The sequence below is a fragment of the Schistocerca americana genome, chromosome 1 (genome assembly GCF_021461395.2).
Source record: "Schistocerca americana isolate TAMUIC-IGC-003095 chromosome 1, iqSchAmer2.1, whole genome shotgun sequence".
Lineage (NCBI taxonomy): Eukaryota > Metazoa > Arthropoda > Insecta > Orthoptera > Acrididae > Schistocerca > Schistocerca americana.
The window spans coordinates 896155929-896182886 of NC_060119.1; the positions used below are offsets into that span (position 1 = coordinate 896155929).

Consider the following 26958-nt stretch of genomic DNA (forward strand, 5'->3'; position numbering starts at 1 on the left):
TTACGAGTATCAGCAGGATCATTAAACATAGAGCAGACTCCTCGTTTGCTATTTCCCACCCCAATAACAACATGAGAAACTGGCAATGTCTCTATCACACCACTCTTATTAATTATAGAAATTTTCTTTTCTTTTAATATAAAAACTGTTTTGTCCTTACAAACTCTACAACCATAACTGGTGGGTCATCTGCCAGTACTTTTCGTATGGTGTAGACATATCTGTAACTATGTCATTATCTCTTTCCTCGACGGAATTTAGCCAATTATAATCGCCTCCACCTAGATGTGCTAGATCAGACAATGCAATAGCATGTGGTGTAAATTATCCAAAGGGGCAGACTTGATCCATGCTGTCGCCACTCTATAAACAGATGTCGGAATCAGAAGCAGTTTCCTCCTTTTTTTTTTTCAGCAATGAGTTTACTGCTGTAGACGTGGTCTCCAGCGATTTTCCGCGGACTTTTGGTAAGGCGGCAGCCCGTGGTACACCGCTGTGTGGCTGGTTGGCTGGTGTCTGGGAATTAGGCGACGGTGTATAACTTTTAGGAACGAACCTCCGTCATATTCTGGGACGGGCCGTGTGATATTTGAGGATTATAATGATTGTTTGGTAATAGATGGGATAATAATAAATATTTCACCACAAAGAGCATAATTTTTCGAGTGTGTCTAGTATGAATTTGGTAGATACATAACCAGTATTCGCATAAATGTAACGACTAACTGTTCCTAACAATAGAAATGTTTCACGAGATACGACATCGTCGCGAAAAAACACAGTGACCCGTATATGTAATTAGTTTCCTTTAATTTAGGTCTATGGTCACAATCTTTTCTGCTTAACAGATTACCGGTTTCGGTCTTTAATGACCATCATCAGATCTGTCTCATAAAAGCAAAGTCCTAATGCACTGCAGCCATAGTGGCATAGTCAACTGTTAAATGCTGGTGCTGATTCCGCATTTAACAGTTGACTGTGCCACTATGGCTGCAGTGCATTAGGACTTTGCTTTTATGAGACAGATCTGATGATGGTCATTAAAGACCGAAACCGGTAATCTGTTAAACAGAAAAGATTGTGACTATAGACGTAAATTAAAGAATAGAAATGTTTGTGATAGGTGTGATTTTCTTATGAACAGACGGATAGTCATTTTTTCGAAAGTTTTTGCCGTATCAATTTTAGGACACCGTATCCTACTTGAATGTGGTGAACTTGAAAAAGAAAATTAAAGTTCAGGCATCACAATTAGAACTTAGGCGTTTTCTGATGACACCATAGTTCTGTCTGAGACGGCAAATTTCTTGGAAGAGCAGTTAAATGGAATGGATAGCATCTGGAGACGTTATAAGATGAACGTCAACAAAAATAAAATAAGGATAATAGAACGCAGTCTAAGTCAAGTGATTCTCACGGAATAACATTAGGGAATGAGACGCTAAGAGTAATAGATGAGTTTTGTTATTTAGGTAGTGACTGTAGTAGTAACTGAATGTTACTATTAATTCTGTCCAAACGTCGGCGCTAGCAGAAAACTTGCACTACTACCTTTTCTCAGTGGTAGCTGATTTTGCACGTTTGCAAATACACACTTGTCTGAGAGGGCAGCGCTATAAGAAAGCTGTGGAAACACAATAAGAAATAACCAATAAGATTTTTAACAGAGTACGTTACAAATGGCACTGAACTTCGGTACAGTCTGATGCGTGGAACTTGATGTCCTAAACCCGTTCCAATGATATCTAAATATCTTTCCTGGCTATTCGCAGTCTTCATACTGGGTGATTCCGTGAAGGTGTTACAAACTTTGAGGGATGATGGAAACGATACATATATAATTTTGGGGTAAGGGATCCTGGTCCGGAAACGACCGAATCGAAAGTTATAACGAAAATCGTTCTGATACCTCTGTTAGTGGAATACATGTACCTTTACTGTTTCTGCTAAGATTGTAGGGTAGGCAACTTACAGAGTTGGTAGTATGGTCCAAAACAAGAACAAAATATTTAGTAAACATGGGCTCTAAAACACATATCTTAAGAGCTATGAGCACTGCTGATCTTCGATACTGGGAAAGACAATTCTTCCACTGCAGACTCTTTGGTTTCCATATTTCATTAAAAATATCCAGTAAATACTGGCGCTGAAGTGCATATCTTTAAGCTAAGAGCACTTGCCCATCTTCGCTACTATGAACCGATCTCTAGTGAATAAGTGCGCATATCTCTCTTAAGGTATGCATTTTAGAGCCCACGTTTACAGCACATTTTTTTTTCTTTTTCCGGTCCATACCACCACCTCTGAAACTTTCCTATCCTATAATATTCGCAACAACAGTACCGATACATATATTGCACTATCAGAAGTATTAGATCGATTTTTCGCTTGTAACTTCGGATTCGGGCGTTTCAGAACCATGGTTCCTTAGCTCCAACTGATATATGTACGCTTCCCATAATTCCTGAAATTTTGTAACACCATTACGGAATCGCTCTGGATTTTCACTGTATCAGCCTGTAATTCTTACTGACACACTGTTACTAGCCGAAAATAGGGTAGGGTAGTCTTCAGAGTCCTGTACTGCGCTATTTGCAAACACCGCAGTGCACTGTCTGACTGATGGTTCGTAACTGTCTAGTAGCTGATGCACAACTGTCTAACGGCTGAGTTGTGACCCTTGAGTCTACTCGGCGTGTCGGGGTTTGGTGCTTGTCTGGAGGAAAATATTCCACGTTAGCTATTACGAGGCGGAAGCAAAGTAGACACAAAAAAATTTGTGTCATAACTTGATTAAAAGAAGGAATCAGCTATCCTATCACCTTGAACCGTCAAGGAATGGTCAATTTGGTAATAGCGAGAAGTATGTGTACATTGGAAGGGCGGGGCGGGATCGTAAAAATTGCAGAAGGGACCAAGATTTGCAAGTGCAATTTGATGTACTTTGCAGTAGCTATGCAGAGTGTTACACAGGATATATTAGGGTGGAGAGATTTATGAAACCAGTCTTCATACCGTAGGCCAAGGTTTCTCAACCTTCGATGATAATTTTCATATCTCATTGCCCTTTTTCCCAAAATTACAAAGAATAAGTAAATTTATTGCTATTTTGCAGCACCGATCCGCCACACTGACAAAACGAAAAGCGGTGGCGCTCAGCTGCACTCTGTCCACAGGTAGCGTGCGAAAATAACTGCAGAAGATCTCTCAACTACCGAAGAAGAAGTCCTCATAGATTTGACGGCAAATGGCGAAATCAGAGAACAATTTAGAAATAAATCGCTCTTTGAATTAGGGGCGAGGATGGATCAATGAGTTTTCTCGACTGAAAACAAGAGTATTTCACGTACTCTTACTACTTTCCACATCCTGCTTTTGAGAAACTGGATTTTCTCTGTCGGCTGGCTTGAAGACAAAATACTGATTTCAGCTAAACGTAGAAAAAAGAACTGAGAGTGTCTATTTATAATATTAATCATTCCTTTGAAAAACTTTGCTCTGCAAACCAGGTCAAAGGGAGACATTGATAATTACAGATCTCGTTTCTAATTTATTATTGAAAAGTTGATTGTTAAATGAATTGTGCAGCACCGACACAGTTCTACTTACAAGTGCATTATATAACAGTAAATGTAAATTTTAATTTTTTATTCGGCAGAATGTGTTTTGATTTTCTTTTCTGTCAGTAAATTAACCGGTTTTTGAATTATCACTTTTCTTTTCTTTTCAGTAAGCTGTCGCCCCCCACTTAGTGGTATCTCGTTCCCCTATAGGGACGCACCCCATAGATTGAGAATCGCTGGTGTAGACTACGACAACAACGTGTTCAGATACCGTCACTGAGTCTCAAATCAGAAGCATCATTCTTGCGTAGGAAATCCGGAATAACACGCAATTACATATTACTAAACTGTGCAATGTGTATAGAACACATTTACTTATTAAATGCAGTCACATTTATAGGATATCATGTTAACAGTCAATTAGTGAAGAGCTACCTACCTCTACATAATAATACCTTTGTCTCAAACAGAGCTTCGACTTTTGAACATGACGAAAATTACGCCAGTTCTGCCGGAGAAGCGCAAACGAAACGTTTCAAACGTATGGAAAAACGAACAGGGTGCTTTCCAGAAGGAGCAACAGAATTGACCAGACAGACTGCATTGTCTGTCTCTCTCTCTCTCTCTCTCTCTCTCTCTCTCCCTCCTAACCCTCCCCCCCCCCACTCCATACGTAAAGGGTAGCATAGCTCCAAAACTAATCAAAATGGTGTACTACTTTTAAGGGGTCAGTATGACGAGTTACCAGCAGAAATAACACGAATGAAATAGTGCATCTTTTCAGTATAACGTAAATGTTACGCGAAACGATTCGACACTACACTTCAAAACAGACACAGCGCAGTCGACGGCACGAACGGCATTTAAAACCAGCATTCGCAAGGGGCGGACAGGAGTAGTCCAGCTGTTGATTCTCCATTTTTCGTAGTCACACACTGCTAGTGGATGAAACAGCATTCGCTGCAGTCTACAAAGCTGCCATAGCAGAGCTGTAGAAGTGTAATAAAATGCATTTTTTTTCGGTAAGCAAAGTGAAAACCGGAGTGAGACAACACAACAACAATATTCGACACGGACACGAATCATAGGGATACGATGTTTTACGTTCACAGTTGAGACATGGACATGAAATGGCCGGGTTATTTGTAAGTACCTGTGTGTTTTCGAAAGAGTTAACTGCATGAAAACTGCTCCATGTACGGATAATAAATCTTGAAAAGCAACATCCAACTGTACATGCTCTTACTATTTCGTCTGAACTGTAGCTGGCCCTTACAAATTTTTTGGCTTACCTTTGGCAACAGAAACTCAGTATTGCCTGAAGTGATGAGCATGTAATACGCAGCCCAGCGCAGCGTTCAGAACTGTTTGAGCGCGTTGCTGTGAATGCCGTAGCTAATGCGAGCATTAAACATGATCGTAGCGAGTTCTTTTGTGAATTTCTATTCTATTTGTTGCGAGTTGTCGTCGCTGATGGTGTGGTAAGTGATAAATCGTGCATAAGCAAGCGAGAGACATAAATTGCAGGATATATGATTTCTTCAAGCGGAAACCACGCGCATGCGCATTCGGCAGCTGTCGCTTGAAATTGCCAACAACGCAATCCCCGTCCGTGCCTCTTTCGAGGGTCGGACTATAGCAACCAAAGGTCAGTGGTTCTTCTCAGAAGCTCCACTGCGTAACGTATCGACTATCGAAAACTAGTGTTTGAAGAAGTTTTAGCTTACAAATATGAAACATGACAAATCCAATAAAAATATGAAGCTCGGGTCTCTTTCCCTGATTGTGTTGTGGTCTTCAGTCCTCAGACGGGTTTGATGCAGCTCTCCATGCTACTCTATCCTGTGCAAGCTTCTTCAACTCACAGTACCTACTGCAGCCAACATCCTTCTGAATCTGTTTAGTGTATTCATCTCTTGGTCTCCACCTACGCTTTTTACCCTCCACGCCGCCCTCCAATACTAAATTGGTGATCCCTCGATGTCTCAGAACATGTCCTACCAACCGGTCCCTTCTTCTCGTCAAGTTGTGCCACAAGCTCCGCTTCTCCCCAGTTCTATTCAATACCTCCTCATTAGTTATGTGATCTACCCATCTAATCTTCAGCATTCTTCTATAGCACCACATTTCGAAAGCTCCTATTCTCTTCTTGTCTAAACTATTTATCGTCCACGTTTCACTTCCATAATGGCTACACTCCATACAAATACTTTCAGAAACGACTTCCTGACACTTAAATCTATACTCGATGTTAACAAATTTTTCTTCTTCAGAAACGCTTTCCTTGCCATTGCCAGTCTACATTTTATATCCTCTCTACTTCGACCATCATCAGTTATTTTGCTCACCAAATAGCAGAACTCCTTTACCACTTTAAGTGTCTCATTTCCTAATCTAATTTCCTCAGCATCACACGGCTTAATTCGACTACATTCAATTATCCTCGTTTTGCTTTTGTTGATGTTCATCTTATACCCTCCTTTCAAGACACTGTCCATTCCGTTCAACTTCTCTTTCAAGTCCTTTGCTATCTCTGACAGAATTACAATGTCATCGGCGAACCTCAAAGTTTTTATTTCTTCTCCATGAATTTTAATACCTACTCCGAATTTTTCTTTTGTTTCCTTTATTGCTTGCTCAATATACAGATTGAATAACGTCGGGGAGAGGCTACAACCCTGTCTCACTCCCTTCCCAACCACTGCTTTCCTTTCATGCCCCTCGACTCTCATAACTGCCATTTGGTTTCTGTACAAATTGTAAATAGCCTTTCGCTCCCTGTATTTTACGCCTGCCACCTTCAGAATTGGAAAGAGAGTGTTCCAATCAACATTGTCAAAAGCTTTCCCTAAGTCTACAAATGCTAGAAATGTAGGTTTGCCATTCCTTAATCTTTCTTCTAAGATAAGTCGTAGGGTCAGTATTGCCTCACGTGTTCCAACATTTCTACGGAATCCAAACTGATATTCACCGAAGTCGGCTTCTATCAGTTTTTCCATTCGTCTGTAAAGAATTCGCGTTAGTATTTTGCAGCTGTGACTCATTAAACTGAAAGTTCGGTAATTTTCACATCTGTCAACACCTACTTTGTTTGGTATTGGAATTATTATATTCTTCTTGAAGTCTGATGGTATTTCGCCTCTCTCATACATCTTGCTCACCCGATGGTAAAGTGATTACTAAAAATGAACTAGAAACCTTACAAGGTAACATTTGATTCTCATATGTTACATCCTGGAAAACAGCAGTGTCCATCATATGTTGTCGATGGCTCCTGTACTTCATTACGCTCACCGAATATTATGCCTCCACAGTTGTCAAAAATTCTTGTCCAGTTTCGTACATCGCATCTTGTGACTTCCCTACCCCAAATCCTTACTGATGGGGGGATAAGGCCAGCCGGTGGACTACCGCCGCCCTAGCAACGGAGTACCCGCTCTCGGCTGTTGCCGAGATGACGTGGGGCGGACGCCGGTAGTTGTCAACGTGACAGGCAGCTGATTTTTCTACCTACTGTCGGCGAGAAAGGCAAGGGACAGGCCGACGCAGACGCCTGACGAAAATCCGCGCGTGACAAATTGTGCGCAACCCGGAGGTCGCGCCAGGCACGGCGAACCCGCAATCCTCCTTCGAACGCAGCTGTCCTCGCTGCCGCCAGAACAACACAACACAGCTCGGTCGTAGCACTGTCCAAATATTATTTGGTGACATGTTACGTTGACATCATACTCCCCAAGCCACTTAATGGTGTGTCACGGAGGATACTTCTCGTACCACTGATTGACCGCCCCGACCAAGTTCCACACGCGAATGGCACATGGGAAGAACGTCGATAAACCTCTGTATAGGTTCTAACTTCTCGAATTTTCACGTCGTGCTCATTACACGAAATGTATGTGGCAGGAAGTAATACGTTGTCCGACTCTTCAGGGGAAGTGCTTTCTCGAAATTTCAGTAGTAAACCTCCCTATAATGCATAATGCCTCTCTTTAACATCTGCCACAGGAGTCCTTTTAGCATCTCGGTAACGCTGTAGCGCCGATTTGACGGTCCAGTGACGAAACGCGCCACTCTTCTTTGGCTCTTCTCTTCTATCAGTTCTGCCTGGTAGGGACCCCAGATTGATGAACATTACTCAAGAATCAGTCGAATAAACAGCTTACAAGCCACTTCCTTCGTGGATGAATTACATTTCCTTAACTTTCTTCCTATGACTCTCAGTCTGGCAGCTGCTTTTCCTATTATTTGTTTTACTTGGTCATTCCATTATGGTGGCTCTGGATAGTTACTCCCAGATATTTTAATGTATATACTATTTCTAGAAATTTGTCGTCGATAGTGTAGCTGTTCAGTAGTGGATTTCTTTTCGTATGAATGCGCAATATGTTACATTTATTTACGTTCAGGGTCAGCTGACAGAGCATGCGCCATTCATCAGTCCTCTGCAAGCCATTCTGCAAATCGATATTGTCTTCTAGCAGTTTCTACATTTAATAGATATAGATCATCTGCGAACACGCTTAGAGAGCTTGCCACGCTTCCTACTACATCATTTATATACACTGCAAACAGTAACGGTCCTTTCACACTTCCATGGGTACTCCGGAATTTCCTTTATACCCGTCGACTTTGTTCCGTTAAGGGCGACGTGTTGGGTTCTATTTGCAAGGAATTCTTGAATCCAGTCACAACTCTGGCCCACTTCTCGCCAAGCACGTATTTTTTCTACTAAACGGCAGCGCGGGAAGGTGTCAACTACTTTCCTGAAGTCAAGGAATATGGAATTAACCTGAGAGCCGTTGTTTACATCGCTGTGGATCTCATGGAAGAACAGAACGAATTGAGTTTCGCAAGATCTCTGTTTTCAGGCTTCGCGTTGATTTTTATAGAGAAGATCGTTCGTTTTCCAAAACCGTAATGATTCTTGAGCATAAAACATTTACCATAATTCTACAGAAGAGTGACGGCAGTGATATAGATCTATAATTGTGTGCATCAGTTCTGCGGCCATTCTTGAAAATACTAGTACCCTTCGTTGCTCTAGTGATCTACAGTAAACTGCTGCTAGAAATGGAGCAAGTTCTTTCGCATAATCTTTCTAGAATCTTATGGGTATCTCATCTGGTCCTGATGCCTTTCCATTATTAAGTTATTGTAGTAGCTTTTCTATTCCGCGATCGGTTATCTCAGTGTCTGCCAATTCGCAAACTAATCTGTGCGCCTCTAATGTGTGGCATCTGGAGATATTTGCAGTAGTGTGTAGGTAAGGATGCGGCTGAACGAAGCGTTCTCCTAGCAGACAGGCTCTGTGGGGACGTCGTTACTTCACTGTCTGGGGGATAAGACCTACCAGTGCTATCCCTTCCTGACAACTGCCAAAAGTGAGATATGTTTCACGTGGAGAGCCAGTCTGCCATTAATAGTCACTTGAGAGAGGCCGCAGAATGTATTCGAGAGTTAAGTGCTTAAAATACTCCTCTGTCTATCCAGAGTTACATTACCCCTTTGTTATTCTAAATCGCTTGAGAAAAATTCATATCATGCCCCATCCGAAGTTGTTCCATGTCTGTTTAGATCTCGTCGTCAAACCGTATTACTCCATCCTCCATTGCTAAGGAAATAACCCAAATTATGGCATTTTCTGTATAATAAGGTATCTTTTCTTATTGATGCCCATAACTTACATATAGTAACAAAGTATAATATATTTGTATAACCAGTTCCTCTGCTGTAAATATTACGCTACTGGCCATTAAAATTGCTACACCACGAAGTGACGTGCTACAGACACGAAATTTAACCAACAGGGAGAAAATACTGTGATATGCAAATGATTAGCTTTTCAGAGCATTCACACAAGGTTGGCGCCGGTGGTGACACCTACAACGTGCTGACATGAGGAAAGTTTCCAATCGATTTCTCATACACAAACAGCAGTTGACCGGCGTTGCCTGGTAAAACGTTGTTGTGATGCCTCGTGTAAGGAGGTGAAATGCGTACCATCACGTTTCCGATTTTGATAAAGGTCGGATTGTAGCCTATCCCGATTGCGATTTATCGTATCGCGACATTGCTGCTCGCGTTCGTCGAGATCCAATGCCTGTTAGCAGACTATGGTATCGGTGGGTTCAGGAGGGTAATACGGAACGCCGTGCTGGATCCCAATGGCCTCATATTACTAGCAGTCGAGATGACAGGCTTCTTATTTGCATGGCTGTTACGGATCTTGCATCCACGTTTCGATCTCTGAGTCAACAGATGGGGACGTTTGCAAGACAACAACCATCTGCACGAACAGTTCGACGGCATTTGCAGCAGCATGGACTATCAGCTCGGAGACCATGGCTGCGCTAACCGTTGACGCTGAATCACAGACAGGAGCGCCTGCGATGGTATACTCAACGACGAACCTGGGTGCACGAATGGCAAAACGTCATTTTTTCGGATGAATCCAGGTTCTGTTTACAGCATCATGATGGTCACAGCCGTGTTTGGCGACATCGCGGTGAACGCACATTGGAAGCGAGTATTCGTCATCGCCATACTGGCATATCACCCGGCGTGATGGAAGGAGTGCCACTGGTTACACGTCTCGGTCATCTCTTGTTCGCGTTGACGGCACTTTGAACAGTGGACGTTACATTTCAGATGTGTTACGACCGTGGCTCTACCCTTCATTCGATCTCTGCGAACCTTACACTTCAATAGGATAATACACGACCGCATGTTGCTGGTCCTGTACGGGCCTTTCTGGATACAGAAAATGTTCGACTGCTGCCATAGCCAGTACATTCTCCAGATCTCTCAACATTTGAAACGTCTGGTCAATGGTGGCCGAGGAACTGGCTCGTCACAATACGCCAGTCACTACTCTTGATGAACTGTGGTATCGTGTTGAAGCTGCATGGGCAGCTGTACCTGTACATGCCATCCAAGCTCTGTTTGATTCAATGCCCAGGCGTATCAAGGCCGTTATTACGCCAGAGGTGGTTGTTTTGGGTACTGATTTCTCAGGATCTATGCACCCAATTGCGTGAAAATGTAATCAGATGTCAGTTCTAGTATAATATATTTGTCCAATGAATACCCGTTTATCATCTGCATTTCTTCTTGGTGTAGCAATTTTAATGGCCAGCAGTGTTATTTCATTTGAACTGTAGGCCTATTTACTTGTATTAGACCACCTTATAAATTTTGGAACATTTATTGTATTGCATGTAAGTTACTTATGAATAATATAATGTCACATACGTTTTCAAGTCCTGATTACTATGCAGTATAGCTGTTTCTGGTTCTATTTCTTACTGATTATATTTTACGTTGATGTAGCAATGATAACCAGTTTTTTAGTACGTTCTGACTTTTCGTTTGTTAGTCGTCGGATATAAATCTTAATCTGTGGTTGACATTTAGTGACAGCTCTTGCCGGCCTGGGTGGTCGAGTGGTTCTAGGCGCTACAGTCTGGAACCGCGCGACCGATACGGTCGCAAGTTCGAATCCTGCCTCGGGCATGGATGTGTGTGATGTCCTTAGGTTAGTTAGGTTTAAGTAGTTCGAAGTTCTAGGGGACTGATAACCTCAGCAGTTAAGTCCCATAGTGCTCAGAGCCATTTGAAATTGAACAGCTCTTGTGACAGATAATCAGCGATTTTCTTATTTCTGTTGATGGCTGTTTGTTACTGATTACATTCATTGTTATTCTACATTCGTTGTTATTCTAGTAGTAATCAGTTGTACGCTATCTCTGACATTTCATGAATACTGGACAGAACTAAACTTAATTTCCAGCTGAAATTTAGTGGCGGCAATTATGTCAGATGATCAGCGATATTGTATGATTGCATATGCTTGTTGACAATTCTACTAGAATGTTACTGGGCTATGCTATACTTATTGTTAAATGGTGTCTCTGGTTGCATTATGATTTATCCAGTATCTTACAAATAACATGATAGTTATGACTAAACACAGAGATCATCGCTAGATGTCCAACTTGTTCTTCTGGTCGCACGCCGCTTTTGCACATGGGACCAGAAGGAACCCAGCGGGAGACCTGTCACGTGGTATTCCCTTGCGTTCGCCACAGAATAGCTGCCTGCCTCAGGCCTTCTTCGGTGAACACTACTCCAGTAACCACTAAAGCTTCCGTCAGCGTTCCAAAAGGGACCCTTCGTTATAATCTTCTTGACAATCACTACTGTGTAGATTTCCACGACCAATGTGAATTTCAGTTCAAATGGCTCTGAGCACTATGGGACTCAACTGCTGTGGTCATTAGTCCCCTAGAACTTAGAACTAGTTAAATCTAACTAACCTAAGGACAGCACAAACATCCATGCCCGAGGCAGGATTCGAACCTGCGACCGTAGCGGTCTTGCGGTTCCAGACTGCAGCGCCTTTAACCGCACGGCCACTTCGGCCGGCTATGTGAATTTCAATGAAACCATATTGGATGGTATGGTGTGTCATTATGAATCACTAAAACAACTGTAAAACTAATGTTTCATTCGTCGTCTTCAATGCGACAGTACTTCTGCAGGGTGACCAGGTATACCGTACTGCCTGTTAATTGATATGTTCCTTTTTTTCTTGTGGCTCCTTTCTCGTTTCACAGACCCGTCGGTCCCTCATGAGTTCGAACTATCATCTACCCGACAATCGCAGAGCCAATACCTATAGCGCTCTCTTGTCGCTAACAGTACAACATACCCTGTAAGGTACAGGCCACAAGCTGGTTGAATAATGTACACTACTATCATGCATTATGTCATATATATAATTATTTATTATGATAAGGTGAAAAAACTACCCCCTTTTTCCATCCACAGATGTTTTCCATGTTAATATTAATTTCGAATGACAGTATTTAATCATAACCTGTAACGCTAAGCTCATGCTTTCTGTAATAGCTGAGACAGTTAAGGTCCCCACGTACGTAATCGGCGTCACATGAGAATGGACAGAGAAAGGGACAAAAACAGAAACTGAGAGACAGAGAGAGAGAGGGGTGGGGGGGGAGGGGGAGGGAGAGCGAGAGACAGTTTTGAGTTTAAGGGAGGCGGTGATAGATAGAGGGAGAGGTGGGGAGGAGAGGGCACACACACACACACACACACACACACACACACAAACACACGCACGCACAGAGAGAGAGAGAGAGAGAGAGAAAGCAGTAGATTACAATAGAGGGTGGGCTGGGGAACGGACGCTGGGGCAGAACCTGACGTGTGCCAGGACTAGCACCAGCACGAGTAGAACGAGCAACTGCACCTTGTGTGTGGTGCGTCAGCCCTGAAAGAGCGTCGCAGCTGCGTTGCATAAGCGGATTTCCCTTTACTCTGGCTCTCGTCACTCATGTAGCATTTCTCGGAACGACGAACAGAGTGTTTCTCAGGAGCTCTCGTGTGAAAGCCTTTCTCGAGCGACCGCCGTCCCAACCGGAAGCCCACCATATGGCCCAACCTCTGTCTCCTCCAAGCCGTACGACGTCGTCTCACGCTTGAACAATGAGTGGATCGTGCTCCCACTTCCATTTACTGCAGTAAGCTGGACATAAACGATTCTTTCGTCATCGGAATTTTTCCGAGACAGCTGTTCCATTCGAGCTCCTCTAATTTTATTTGCATTTAACCGTGCATGTGTGGTGCTTTAACAATCCGCCGGTAGGAGAAAACGGGAACAATCGTAAACTTTTGTTCCAAGTCACGTTCGACGTAACCAAAATGTATATATTTCGGGATTTTAAGTCTGTCGGGTGACTCTACTTCAGTATTTCAAGTTTTTATTTCAGATACGTATTTCGGAATGAAACTTCCATGTTCAGGGATTCCAGTATTCACGCGAGGTTTTTCACCTTAACCTGGTGAAGCAAACACATCTGACGACGGTTATATTCTTACATCAATGAAAAGAAAAGCATATGAGCGCTACACTTCTATAGCTTACCTGTATCTTGCAAGAATTTGCATCATTGGTGGACGATGGCGAAATTCCTCTAAGACTGTCGGTTTACATTATATAAACATATCGTTAACAAACAGTAGTATGAAAAAATTGAGAAAAAACATCTTATTTGACCAAAATATTTGCCGGTCGGTGTGGCCGAGCGGTTCTAGGCGCTTCAGTCTGAAACCACGTGACCGCTACGGTCGCAGGTTCGAATCCTGCCTCGGGTATTAATGAGTGTGATGTCCTTAGGTTAGTTAGGTTTAAGTAGTTGTAAGTTCTACTGGACTGATGACCTCAGATGTTAAGTCCCATAGTGCTGAGAGCCATTTGAACCACCAAAATATTTGCTTACGGTAGTTAGTAGTAGACCATAACTATGTTACTACTGTGAGAAATTACGTAAGTGACTATTAAAAGAGAAATTATGTAAAACACAATGGAAAAAATAATTAGCGGTTTTACAATTAATTTTTATGATAACTTGATCTGAAGGAACAGAGGAAAGACATTTTGAAATAAGAGCTTGCAATGAGTGGGATACTTTAAGCCAAAATTTCTAGAAAATATCGCGTCATCCTTAACTGCGCTAAAATTAATATTCGTAATCAAACAGGTGCTGCTCTTTTATAGTATCGCACCGATTGTAAGCTGCTACACAAAAATTAACTATAGTAATATGAAGTACTTCCTTTCAACAATCTTGCTGATCCAATGTAACCTGTTCATAAATGGCAACTATCGTAAGTGAGTATCTTTGGTTATGGAGATGGGAAGCGCTGCTACACAAAAATTCACTATAATAATATAAAGTACTTCTTTTCAACAATCTTACTGATCCAATGTAACCTGTTCATAAATTGCAACTATCTTAAGTGAATATCTTTGGTTATGGAGATGGGAAGCAAATGATCGCTACTTAGAAAAAAAAAGACAGATCTCTGCATATTCAGAGAATCTGTTTCACTTCTGCTCCGTACAGAAATTGTTCTCAGATGTTTTAGAGTAAACATACATACTATGTATGTTTCCTCTCAAAAATCTATGAAGAATTTCTGTATGGAGCAGATTCCCTGAACATACAGATAGCTCTTTTTTTCTTAGTAGCGATCATTTGTTTCCCATGTACATACATAATATGTTTTCTCTCAATATTTTCGTACTCTTGTTTGTCAATTATGTTTTCATGTAATTGAAACCAAAAATCTGAGAAGAGATTCTGCATCGAGCAGAAGTAGAACAGATTCTTTGAATATGGAGACACACCTTGCTTTTTTCTTTTGACGATTTTCCATTTACATAATAACATAACATCCCTCAGATGTGCTTGCTACCCCATTTCATGATGAAACATGTTGACTGCCTCTAGGAAACCCTGACGATGGAGGTTTCACTCCGAAATAAATTTTGGAAACAAAAAGAAATAAAAACCGAAATACAGACATAGGACGGACTTTGAATTCGTAAAATTTATAACTGTTCCACTGTCATTTTGTGCAACATGAAATCATTATCCTACGAATTCGAGGAAAAGATCTCAATTACAAAGTCTGAATTAGTAACGAAACTATACACTTATTTTGTTTCACTGCAGTCCTGAAATATAAACACCATATAAAATCCTCTCATTCATGTACATGTAAACCTGTGTGTGAGGCTGCAGAGTACATGGCATCCAAGGAGTGATTTTCATAGTCCTGTTTCATTTACGAGTGGTGCAGTCACGTTCAAACCATCTAACAAGACACTTTTGATGTGGATCGCGTCACTCTGTATTTCTTAGGCCCGAATGTAAAAGTTTCCTCAGGATTTGAGATGGAATGGGTGGAGTGTTCAGAGATGTTCAGATGTGTGTGAAATCTTATGGGACTTAACTGCTAAGGTCATCAGTCCCTAAGCTTACACACTACATAACCTAAATTATCCTAAGGACAAACACACACACCCATGCCCGAGGGAGGACTCGAACCTCCGCCGGGATCAGCCGCACAGTCCATGACTGCAGTGCCTAAGCCCGCTCGGCTAATCCCGCGCGGCTGGGTGGAGAGTGGGGGATCTTCTATTGGTTATTGATTTTCTGGTAGACTAAGTGAGGAGGAATTTCTTGCAAAATAGAGCTTAGAATCATTTAAAAATCTGTGTTTATCATTCACTAAACATGCTATAGTGCAGACACTGTAACACGACAGTCTGCCGAGAGCGTAAACAAACGAGAAGTTACGGAAGAGGAGCGGTGCGGGTGAAAAACGCCCGCATCCTTCTCATAGTCTATATCCACCATTTTTGATTGTGCCTAAACAGAACTGACATACGGTGGTAGCAATCGACGATTCCTTCTTGTGTTGTGAGAATGGGACTCGAAACCGTTGGTAGATTAGTGTTTGTCACATTACTCATTTCAAAAGAAGCAACGCACAAACGAAACAAAATCGGAGGACACAGAACATTCGGTAATGGGTAACAACCAATTGCTTCCCTAGGTTGGCAGTTCCAGACGAAGTAGTTCAGGACCTACATACACCTGTACTTTACGCAACTATAGTTCAAAACAAACACCATCCATTAAATGTTCTGACTTTCTTCACTCTGATTCTGAATTGCAACGTCTTCCCGTGCGACTGAGCAGAAATTCATTTTCCTTTCCTAGAGTTTGCGGTGGTGAGGGGCGGGGGGCGGGGGGGGGGGGGGGGGACTTGGTGAATAGGTCCTTGGATGACGTTGTCAACAACACAAGCTACATCCTTCTCTACTACTTCCTGCTCTGTAGCGAGTGATTTGCTTGTACATCACGGATAGAAGAGCGAGCATATTATGAAAAAACGTTACCAAAACAACGTGAAGAATATTTTTCTAAAAGTCTACCATCTAATCATTCGACCCAGTTAGTGTCGTTGTCTTTTTTTGTTTCAAAATAACATTGGTGACAACATCCCTTTAGTGAACGATGATTTCAAGGCAGAAGAAAAGTATTTTAGTCAAGAACGAGGGCATTGTAATATATTTCGTATTAATGATTTTGTTTACTTATTTTCATTCCAGTGAACCTGTGTGTTTGACCAGTCGTCATGGAATAGGTCTTCAAAACGCCAGAAATATTTTAAAGGAAAAATATATCTGAACATCTGACTATAGGAATCAACACAGGCTTCATTAGTTACAATCTTCTACTTTTTGCTAACAATGTAACCTGTTTTTCATAAGATAATTGATTCTATAATACAAGTTGATTCCCACAATGCAGTTTCTCGGCACCAAAAACAGTAATTGTACACAAGCATGTAATTGTTTCATACTTCAACAACAAAGTTCGTACTTCTCCGGTTTTCTCTTATTACTCACGTGAGGCAGGAATTATCCGTCCCTTTTTCACTTATGTAAACGCGCTACTCGCCTTAACATGATGTGTAGTAGAATAAAACGACATTGAACTCTGTGCTTGACACAAGTGAGAATCTAAAGGTGCGGACATGTCAACATCCAATCGACACTCTCTCTCTGATTGAGACATGGGAAAATCTAAAGGTGTGTACATGTCAACATCCAGTCGACACATTGTTTTTTCAGTGGATAAAACAATGTCTTCGAATATTACTTAGTGGTTTGCTTAGCACAGTTAACTGAAGGATCAGTTACGATGGCTTTCAGTTTGCTCTCTTCCTAATGAAACACCGTCTTGGTTTACTTATTTTCTGGTCAGCTATTGTGTGTTGCTTTTTTTCGTAACTGGAGTGTCATGGGAAGGAGATGACAGTGATGGAGTTGTAGTAACCATTGTAACCAGTAAAGCGCACCGCTAAATTCACAATACATGTTGACCGGTTACTACAGATTTCTAAGGCTTTTTTATACACAGTGAAGTCACATGCTCCCAAGAAGAATCAGATAGATTCGGTAGTTACACATTGATTACTAGCAAACTTGTCTATTAAAAGAGAAGACAGGTTTTCAGTACAGATAGTGCAGTTTTTAAGTATGTTGTATAGGACCAAAACAGAAATGAACGCAGTCTTTTGCCCCGGCCACGTAGTTGATCAACATCACGTACAAATAAAGTCCACAAAACATAAGTTTGCATCAAAAAATCTTGATCTTCTAAAACCTTTCATTAAAAAATATAAGTAAGCAATATAGATCATAGTTCCAAGATTTTTAAAAACAATAGACTAATTCTCTCCCTCAAACACAGTGAACCAAATCGTAGATCTCTTGAAGCAATGAGAGCTATGTTCCACAAACAAAAAGAAAAAAAAAAAAACATAGCTCACAAGGGTAACGTAGCTTCCGAACTGCACGTATACTTATCAGCAAATAAAACAAAGGGTAAGTGTCTTACGCCATAAACTGTCCTCAAGTATACCATGTGTTGTTCCGTGCTATGTTCCTCACGAGTGACTCTCACAATCACATATTGGCAAATTATTGCCAATTAACAGTCATAAATACGCGAACGACAGTAAGCAAAAATTTGGAATACACAAAAAGCGTCATAAATAGGTAACTGGGCAGTCCACGTCAATTCTTTGCCGGGTGCTTTCCAGCTCAGGACACCAGGATGTATGAGACGAAGCAGAATGGTCCGCTGTTCTGCATGGGCCGTGCAACACATAGAGTAAGACCGGTATATCTCAGAAAGAGAGAGAGAGAAGAACTTCATTGAATTTATATGCAGATAATGAAATAGTTCGGCAGATGAAATAAGAAGTGAAACATACGCGAAATGAAACAGACTCCTTTGAATACACACATACACAGGCACACACACACACACACACAAACACGCACATACACACAGAGTGTAAGAAAAGCTGACCAACTTCGAGGGGTTGTACACGATGTCTTATTTGATTCCTTGAGGATAGGATCCCATTACTGGAAACGTCATAGAACCTGTTATCTGGACCATCAGCTGCAGTTAGTCTACAAATTCGGCAGCTACCGTGAGTTTATGCACTCTACACTCTACACTTCGTTGTTGTTATGACAGGCAAGAATGCATTCGACGCCATCTGCCGTGCTGAACGCTGTCACAAGCATTGCTAGAAGTCCTACTTGCCGTCACGCTGTACGCAAAGTCAGGTCCCGTATTCAAGAAACAAGCATTGAGGTACAAATTTGGTAATCCCGCACTGACGTCCTTGACTAGGCTCAAGGGTGGGTGGTTTGTGGTGGAGTTTCTGCTACCTGTTATGAAGTTTTGGTTGGGTATCTGTGTCGTGTGGATGACTGTGAAGTGTGCTTGTAGAACGTAGTGTTGTGCTCGTTTTGTAATGAATGAGTGTTAAACGCAATTGCAGCTCGTATCCTTCTTCTTCTCTTTCTTCTTAACTGTCACTTGGGCCTTGGAGACTATACGCTTTCTCTTCCAGTGCTCTCTGTTCCTGGCTTTTGTAGTGCATTCTCCTTTTCTCAGTCCCATTGTCACTGCGTCCTCGTCGATGTCATCCTTCCATCATGTTCGTGGCCTTCCTCGCTTCCTTCTGCCCCCTATGGAACCAGAGAATGCTACTTCAGGTATTCGTTCCTCTTCCATCCGAATTAGATGTCCGGCCCACATCAGTCTCCTCCTCTTCATCCTTTGACTGATGTCAGCCTGTTTTTATAGCTCCTTCAGTTCCTGGTTTTAAAGTATTCTCCACTCCTGTGCTTCTGGTCTCTCTTCGGTACAAAAATTTTCCTTAATATTTTCCTTTCAAAAACTAATAATTTTTGCTCATCTGATTTTCTAAATATGAAGTAGCCTAGTCCTCTCTAAATGCTCCAGCCTAAATATTCTTATCCCGCAGATGGAGCAGCTGTATGACAAACCCTCACTTTGCGGGGAAATTTGGGTTTCACCCAGGAGGTAACTGCAAAGCCTCATGAAGATTCCTCCTCCCCTTCCCTAGCAAGTTCTTCCTCCACCATGATCCGAAACAGCTGCCTCTGAAATGAATATCTCTGCATAAGGACGAACATCTGAAATGAACTGCGTTCTCTTTAACCGTGAATTACACCTAAAAATTTGCTCGCGAAAGTGTTGAGTGAGGGCACGTGGTGTGTGCAGGGCTGGACAGCACGTTCGGCGGCCTGGAGGCGATGATCACGGCGCTGTGCGACGAGTACCCGCGCGTGCTCGGCCGGCACCGCGAGGCCTTCGTCGCTGTGCTGCTGCTTGCCGTCTACATCTGCGCACTCCCCACCACCACCTACGTGAGTACTCACCGCCAGCAAACCCATGCTCACAACCACCAACTAGGCGAGTACTGGCCACCACCACCACCACCACCTACGTGAGTACTGACCACCACCATCACCCACGTGAATACTCCGAGTACACCTCACCACTATCCACGTGAGTCCCACCACCAACTATGTGAGTACTCCCCACCACCAACTACACGAGTGCTTCCCACAACCACTTACGTGAGTACCTTTTTTTATAAGGCGCTTGCAAATAGTTGTTAAGTATTCTACAAAATTCATGATGTACAGTTGCCGATACGTTCGTTATTTAATAACTGTCATTACAGTATCTGTCTAGATAAAAAAAGATGAAAGAATGACAACTGCATAGCGTACAATTAGTTACAGAAGAGCTGATACAATACAATACTTCCAAAGTTTCATATGTTATTTATGTATCTTGCCACGTCGTATCTGTACGGCAATGTTATTACTACAACCCTATCAAAAGTGTTCGACACTAAAGAATAAACAGGTGTCTCATCTAAAGAGGTGCTGCAGCGGATGCGAAAGCACAGCTGTAACTGATCATCAGCCAATTTTAAACAAATCGAAGAGTAAATAACCATAGATGTGTGTTATGAAGAACAAACCAAAGAACAGATATAGCAAGAGCTACTTCATATGTTTAGTCTTAAAAGTTACTAAAACATGTGTCCCAAAAATTGACTCTGAACATGGAAACATAAAAGTATTAGTCAGCTGTATAAATGTATGATGATAAAAGAGAAAACTATGGTAACATCTCAGAATTTATAGTGTAATAATGTACAAAGTATAATAATATACATTAGCATGCAGTAACTGTAGTAATTTATGTTATGACATGTAGTGTATAATCAGTGATAGTTAAAGGATAATATCACATAATGCGGTACTAGAAAACAAACGCATATTTTAAAATGGATATGTCAATGATGATATAAAACGTAGGGTCATATACACGGTACTGAACACCTCAGTCAAGTATTTTAAGTATTTCTTGTTTATTAATTCTGCTTGTTTATTCAAAATTTTATTCTGGGTGTTTCTGCACACCAAAGAATACTGCTTATTCTTCAAGTAAATTTATGACTAATTCCTTATTACTTTTATGCAGTAGTTCCAGTTGCTCATGCATACAGTTAAGTGTCTGCTTGTGAAATTTTAATTGGGTACCTATAGGTAATGAGTTACTTTGGTAAGAGTGTTCCTTGATATGCTTCTTAGCTTTCTGCCTTTCTAACCAACATAGAAATGGTCCCACTGTTGCCAGTAAAGCTTATAAATGTCCGACTGATCATATGTGGAGTACTTCTCAGTACTATGTTACAATTTCAAACTTAAATTATTTTCATTCTGGAAAGGGATAGTGACATTACTTTTTTTGAGTAAATAACTAGTTTTCTCTGAAATTCTTCTAAGATTCAAGAGAATTATATATTTAGTTTGTTTCTTTTATCAATATTCGTCAATTCTACTCAAGAACTTTACATTAAAGTCTCCCACTTCCTTTCAGTAAACGTCCTGTAATCAGTGTGCGAAATGACATTCAGTAACCCAATCTGAAGGCCAGCAAAGCTATCACGATCAAAAGCTGTATGCTATTAAATCAACGCTATGGTCACTGATACGTGCTAAATATAAACACGGAGAAACTAAACATTACTACATTCATATGGGAAGTCGATTCATGTAATCCATAAATAAAATCTATAATGAGGAAACTGTGTTCAATTAGAAAGTGACTGTGTATTCACTGGCTCACAGTGACATCCCATTGCAGAATAGCTAGGCCCTTGCAACGCAGTCCTGACTCACTCCTAACCCTGTTAAATTGAGATCAGTTACACAAAATATACTGATAAAATACAGTGACTAGACATATGCAGAATTATCGCCAAGCCAGATACATTGAACAGAGCTACTGTGGATTTGTGACATTAATTCGTCTTTGCTACAGTGAAACATATCTCTTCGATTGAACAAGTGCTGATGTCTCTTAAGGTATGCATTTTTGAGTCAATTTTTGACTGGATTTTTTTTTTTTGTCCATTCTACCTCTTCCTCAAAACCATACTCTGAAAGAGACGTGTTTCACTGTATCGAAGATGACAAGTGCTCTTAGCTCTTAAGACAGACCTTTTAGAACCGATTTTTAGTAGATATATTTTTTTTATTAGTTTGGAGTAAGGAACCTCTCCCCAAGTTTTTGAATGTATTTTTGAAACACCGTGCATAACCTGTCAACTAAAACTGGTTAGTTAAAATTCTGCAAAGATAACTTAATACATTATGGCACATCACCTCTAGACAGCTACATATCACATCTTTCATAACACATGTGACTACTCCCGAGCACCACCTTTGTCCATGAGTACTTCCCACCACTAATTGCACAAATACTACCCAGCATCATCCACGCGAGTACCCTCCACCACTAGCTACATAAGTACTGTATATCATCACCTACATGAGTACTCCCCACCACCATCTACGTGAGCACTTTCAGCCACCACCTACAAGAGTACTCCCCACCACCAAATATGTGAGCACTGAGAACCACCACCTACATGAGTACTCACAGTCACCTCCCGAGTGAGTTCTCTCTACTATACTTTGAACATTCTTTACACGGAAGTTGGACCACTATGCACTTGTTAATGACGAGAGCAGATATTTCAATAGAGCTTAGGTGTATCGCATATCGTAAGAAAATTGGTCTGTGAGTCAATACACTGTGCAAAAAAAAAAAAAAAAAAAAAAAAAAAAAAAAAAAAAAAAAAAAATCTGTTTTCGAAACCATTTAATTGTCTCCCTTTGTAACGCATAATTTCGAAATTTTGCTCAAAGGTGCCTAAAACCTGCTGTCAGGCAATCCCACCTAAGCTTGCCTCACCTCAGATTCTAGAGCAGCCAGCAGAGCACCAATCAGCTGAATGGGTGTCGAGGTCTGTGACAAGTGCATTTGTAACGTGCTCAACAAAAGTGCGTGGTTGGCAAGGCGGATGTCGCCAAACTGGGGCTCTTAGAGGGACTCTTTGCCGTTTTATTCATGTATAGGTGAGTGGCGCACCCCTCCATGATCACGCCACAGGTGGGCGCGAAATAGGATGGCTGATTAAGCATATAACGCACTTTGTTGCTTCGGATCACATTTAGATTTCGTCGAACGCTTTTGAACGGTCGCTAGTGGTTCCATCCTATATACGAGAGCAACAATTGCGGTCGCACTATAAAAGAATCGGAGCACGTTCAATGGGGCTGCCGCCCCACGATGTCCTTAGAGTGGGGTTGAATCATCCGAGATGTCAGCAAGAAAGTGTTCCTGTTGCTCGTTGCACTGCAGACTATTGTTTTCGACAGCGAAATGTGTGGGAATCAACGTTCCATCGGAGGCAGTAGTTTGATTGAAGCCCTTTATGCCGCCTACGCAGGGCTTTTCGTGTCGACTGAGTGGCAGAGTGTCTTAAACGTTTTTCCTCTGCTACCCATAAGGAAACCAAGTGATTTCAATGCTGTGTGTCGCGGCTCTGACCTCCATCGCAGAGGCGTCAAAGAAATGGGGTGAAATGTGGGTAAGAGGAGTTGTGACGACCTTTCCATCGTGGGACACTCCTGCGATAGCGCTGGGTAGAATTGTGATAAAATCTGGCGCCAATGTTACATCATTAACCCACCTTACAGCTCACTTCTCAGCAGTGGCCTTTTTTTGCATGTATCGAAATGTAAAACAGAAGTAATATCCGGCGTTATCCAAGGAAGTGTTATAGGCCCTATATTGTTCCTGATCTATATTAACGACATAAGAGACAATCTGAGTAGCCGTCTTTGATTGTTTGCAGATGATGCTGTCATTTACCGGCTTGTAAAGTCATAAGATGGTCAAGACGACTTGCAAAATGATTTAGATAAGATATCTGTATGGTGTGAAAAGTGGAAATTGACCCTGAATAAGGAAAAGTGTGAAGTTATTCACATGAGTAGCAAAAGAAATCGGCTAAATTTCGATTACGTGATAAGTCACACAAATCTGAAGGCTGTAAATTCAACTAAATACTTAGGGATTACAGTTACAAGTAATCTAAATTGAAACGATCACATAAATAATATTGTGGGTAGAGCAAACCAAAGCTTGCGATTCATTGACAGAACACTTAGAAGGTGCAACAGGTCTACCAAAGAGACTGCATTCATCTCGCTTGTCGGCCCTATCTGGAGTATTGCTGTGCGATGTGGGATCCGCATCAGGTGGGACTGACGGATGACATCGAAAAAGTACAAAGAAGGGCAGCTCTTTTGTATTATCGCGAAATAGGGCAGACAGTGTCACAGACATGATACGTGAATTGGAGTGGCAATCATTAAAACAAAGTCATTTTTCGTTGCGACGGGATCTTCTCATGTAATTTCAATCACCAGTTTTCTCCTCCGATTTCTAAAACATTCTGTTGGCACCCACCTACATAGGGAGAAATGATCATCACGATAAAATAAGAGCTGTCTCTGATGGCCGAGCGGTTCTAGGCGCTTCAGTGCGGAACCGCGCGACTCTTACGGTCGCAGGTTCGAATCCTGCCTCGGGCATGGATGTGTATGATGTCCTTAGGTTAGTTAGGTTTAAGTAGTTCTAAGTTCTAGGGGACTGATGACCTCAGATGTTAAGTCCCATAGTGCTCAGAGCCACTTGAACCATTTTTTGATAAAATAAGAGAAATCAGGGCTTGCACAGAAAAATTTAAGTACTCATTTTTCCCGTGTGCCGTTCGAGAGTGGAACTGTAGAGAGACAGCTTTAACATGGTTCATTGAACCCCCTTTCTTTTGTCGATAGATTGTTTTCTTGTGTTACTCAAGATTTCCTCGCACTTATCTTTATTTTACATATATTTGCCTGTCCAACTTCCGTGGCTGTGCATCTTCATGATGTCAGTTACTCTTCAATTTAACTATTTACTGAGCCACTCACTAGTGCAGTATCTGCTGCCTCGCGAGTTTCAAACCTACATCATCTTTTCTTTATGCTGCATTATTTCACTGCTTTACACAATGGTTCTCCTGGACTATTCTCCTAAGCTCACGAGGAGATCGCGGAAAGTGCAGTAATCTGATTTCCCTAAAACTTCTCTGAGTGTAGGAGGGGTCAAAATAAGCTGACAAGTGTCTCCGCTTATCCGTAGATATCTGACCGTTTCTGAGAAAACGGCGGTCAAAGTTTACGAGATAGTGCGTGTGCATTTTGAGTAGGAATTAGTTGAGCGGATACGATGCTGCAGTTGTTGTTGTTGTGGTCTTCAGTCCTGAGACTGGTTTGATGCAGCTCTCCATGCTACTCTGTCCTGTGAAAGCTCCTTCATCTTCCAGTACCTACTGCAACATACATCCTTCTGAATCTGCTTAGTGTATTCATCTCTTGGTCTCCCTCTACGATTTTTACCCTCCACGCTGCACTCCAATGCTAAATTTGTGATCCCTTGATGCCTCAGAACATGTCCTACTAACCGGTCCCTTCTTCTCGTCAAGTTGTGCCACAAGCTCCTCTTCTCCCCAATTCTATTCAATACCTCCTCATTAGTTATGTGATCTACGCATCTAATCTTCAGCATTCTTCTGTAGCACCACATCTCGAAAGCTTCTATTCTCTTCCTGTCCAAACTATTTATCGTCCATGTTTCACTTCCATACATGGCTACAGTCCATACAAATACTTTCAGAAATGACTTCCTGACACATAAATCTATACTCGATGTTAACAAATTTCTCTTCTTCAGAAACGCTTTCCTTGCCAATGCCAGTCTACATTTTATATCTTCTCTACTTCGACCATCATCAGTTATTTTGCTCCCCAAATAGGAAATCTCCTTTACTACTTTAAGTGTCTCATTTCCTAATCTAATTCCCTAAGCATCACACGACTTAATTCGACTACATTCCATTATCCTCGTTTTGCTTTTGTTGATGTTCATCTTATATCCTCCTTTCAAGACACTGTCCATTCCGTTCAACTGCTCTTCCAAGTCCTTTGCTGTCTCTGACAGAATTACAATGTCATCGGCGAACTTCAAAGTTTTTATTTCTTCTCCATGGATTTTCATATCTACTCCGAATTTTTCTTTTGTTTCCTTTACTGCATGCTCAATATACAGATTGAATAACATTGGGGAGAGGCTACAGCCCTGTCTCACTCCCTTCCCAACCACTGCCTCCCTTTCATGTCCCCCCTCGACTCTCATAACTGCCATTTGGTTTCTGTACAAATTGTAAATAGCCTTTCGCTCCCTGTATTTGACCACTGCCACCTTTAGACTTTGAAAGAGAGTATTTCAGTCAACATTGTCAAAAGCTTTCTCTAAGTCTACAAATGCTAGAAACGTAGGTTTGCCTTTCCTTAATCTTTCTTCTAAGATAAGTCGTAAGGTCCGTATTCCCTCACGTGTCCAAATATTTCTACGGAATCCAATCTGATCTTCCCCGAGGTCGGCTTCTACCAGTTTTTCCATTCGTCTGTAAAGAATTCGCCTTAGTATTTTGCAGCTGTGACTTATTAAACTGATAGTTCGGTAATTTTCACATCTGTCAACACCTGCTTTCTTTGGGATTGGAATTATTATATTCTTCTTGAAGTCTGAGGGTACTTCGCCTGTCTCATACATCTTGCTCAGAGTTTTGTCAGGACTGGCTCTCCCAAGGCCGTCAGTAGATCTATTGGAATGTTGTCTACTCCCGCGGCCTTGCTTCGGCTCAGGTCTTTCAGTGCTCTGTCAAACTCTTCACGCAGTATCGTATCTCGCATTTCATCTGCATCTACATTCTCTACCATTTCTATAATATTGTCCTCAAGTACATCGCCCTTGTATAGACCCTCTACATACTCCTTCCACCTTTCCCTTCTTCGGTTAGGACTGGGTTTCCATCTGAGCTCTTGATATTCATACAAGTGGTACTTTTTTCTCCAAAAGGTCTCTTTAATTTTCCTGTAGGCAGTATCTATCTTACCCCTAGTGATCTGTACCTCTACATCCTTACATTTGTCCTCTAGCCATCCCTGCTTAGCCATTTTGCACTTCCTGTCGATCTCATTTTTGAGACGTTTCTATTCCTTTTTGCCTGCTTCATTTACTGCGTTTTTATGTTTCCTCCTTTCATCAATTAAATTCAGTATTTCTTCTGTTACCCAAGGATTTCTACTAGCCCTCGTCTTTTTACCTACTTGATCCTCTGCTGCCTTCACTACTTCATCCCTCAGAGC

The 26958-nt window shown here is 41.6% G+C and overlaps 1 protein-coding gene across 1 annotated transcript in view; it reads left to right on the plus strand.

Annotated features, from left to right (window-relative positions):
• Window positions 1–26958, plus strand: part of LOC124594968 (sodium-dependent serotonin transporter) — a 487047-nt gene that overhangs the window by 368360 nt on the left and 91729 nt on the right. The window contains exon 10 of the mRNA XM_047133493.1: window positions 19553–19698. Coding sequence (XP_046989449.1) covers window positions 19553–19698 — 146 coding nt within the window. The remainder of the gene's footprint in view (window positions 1–19552; window positions 19699–26958) is intronic.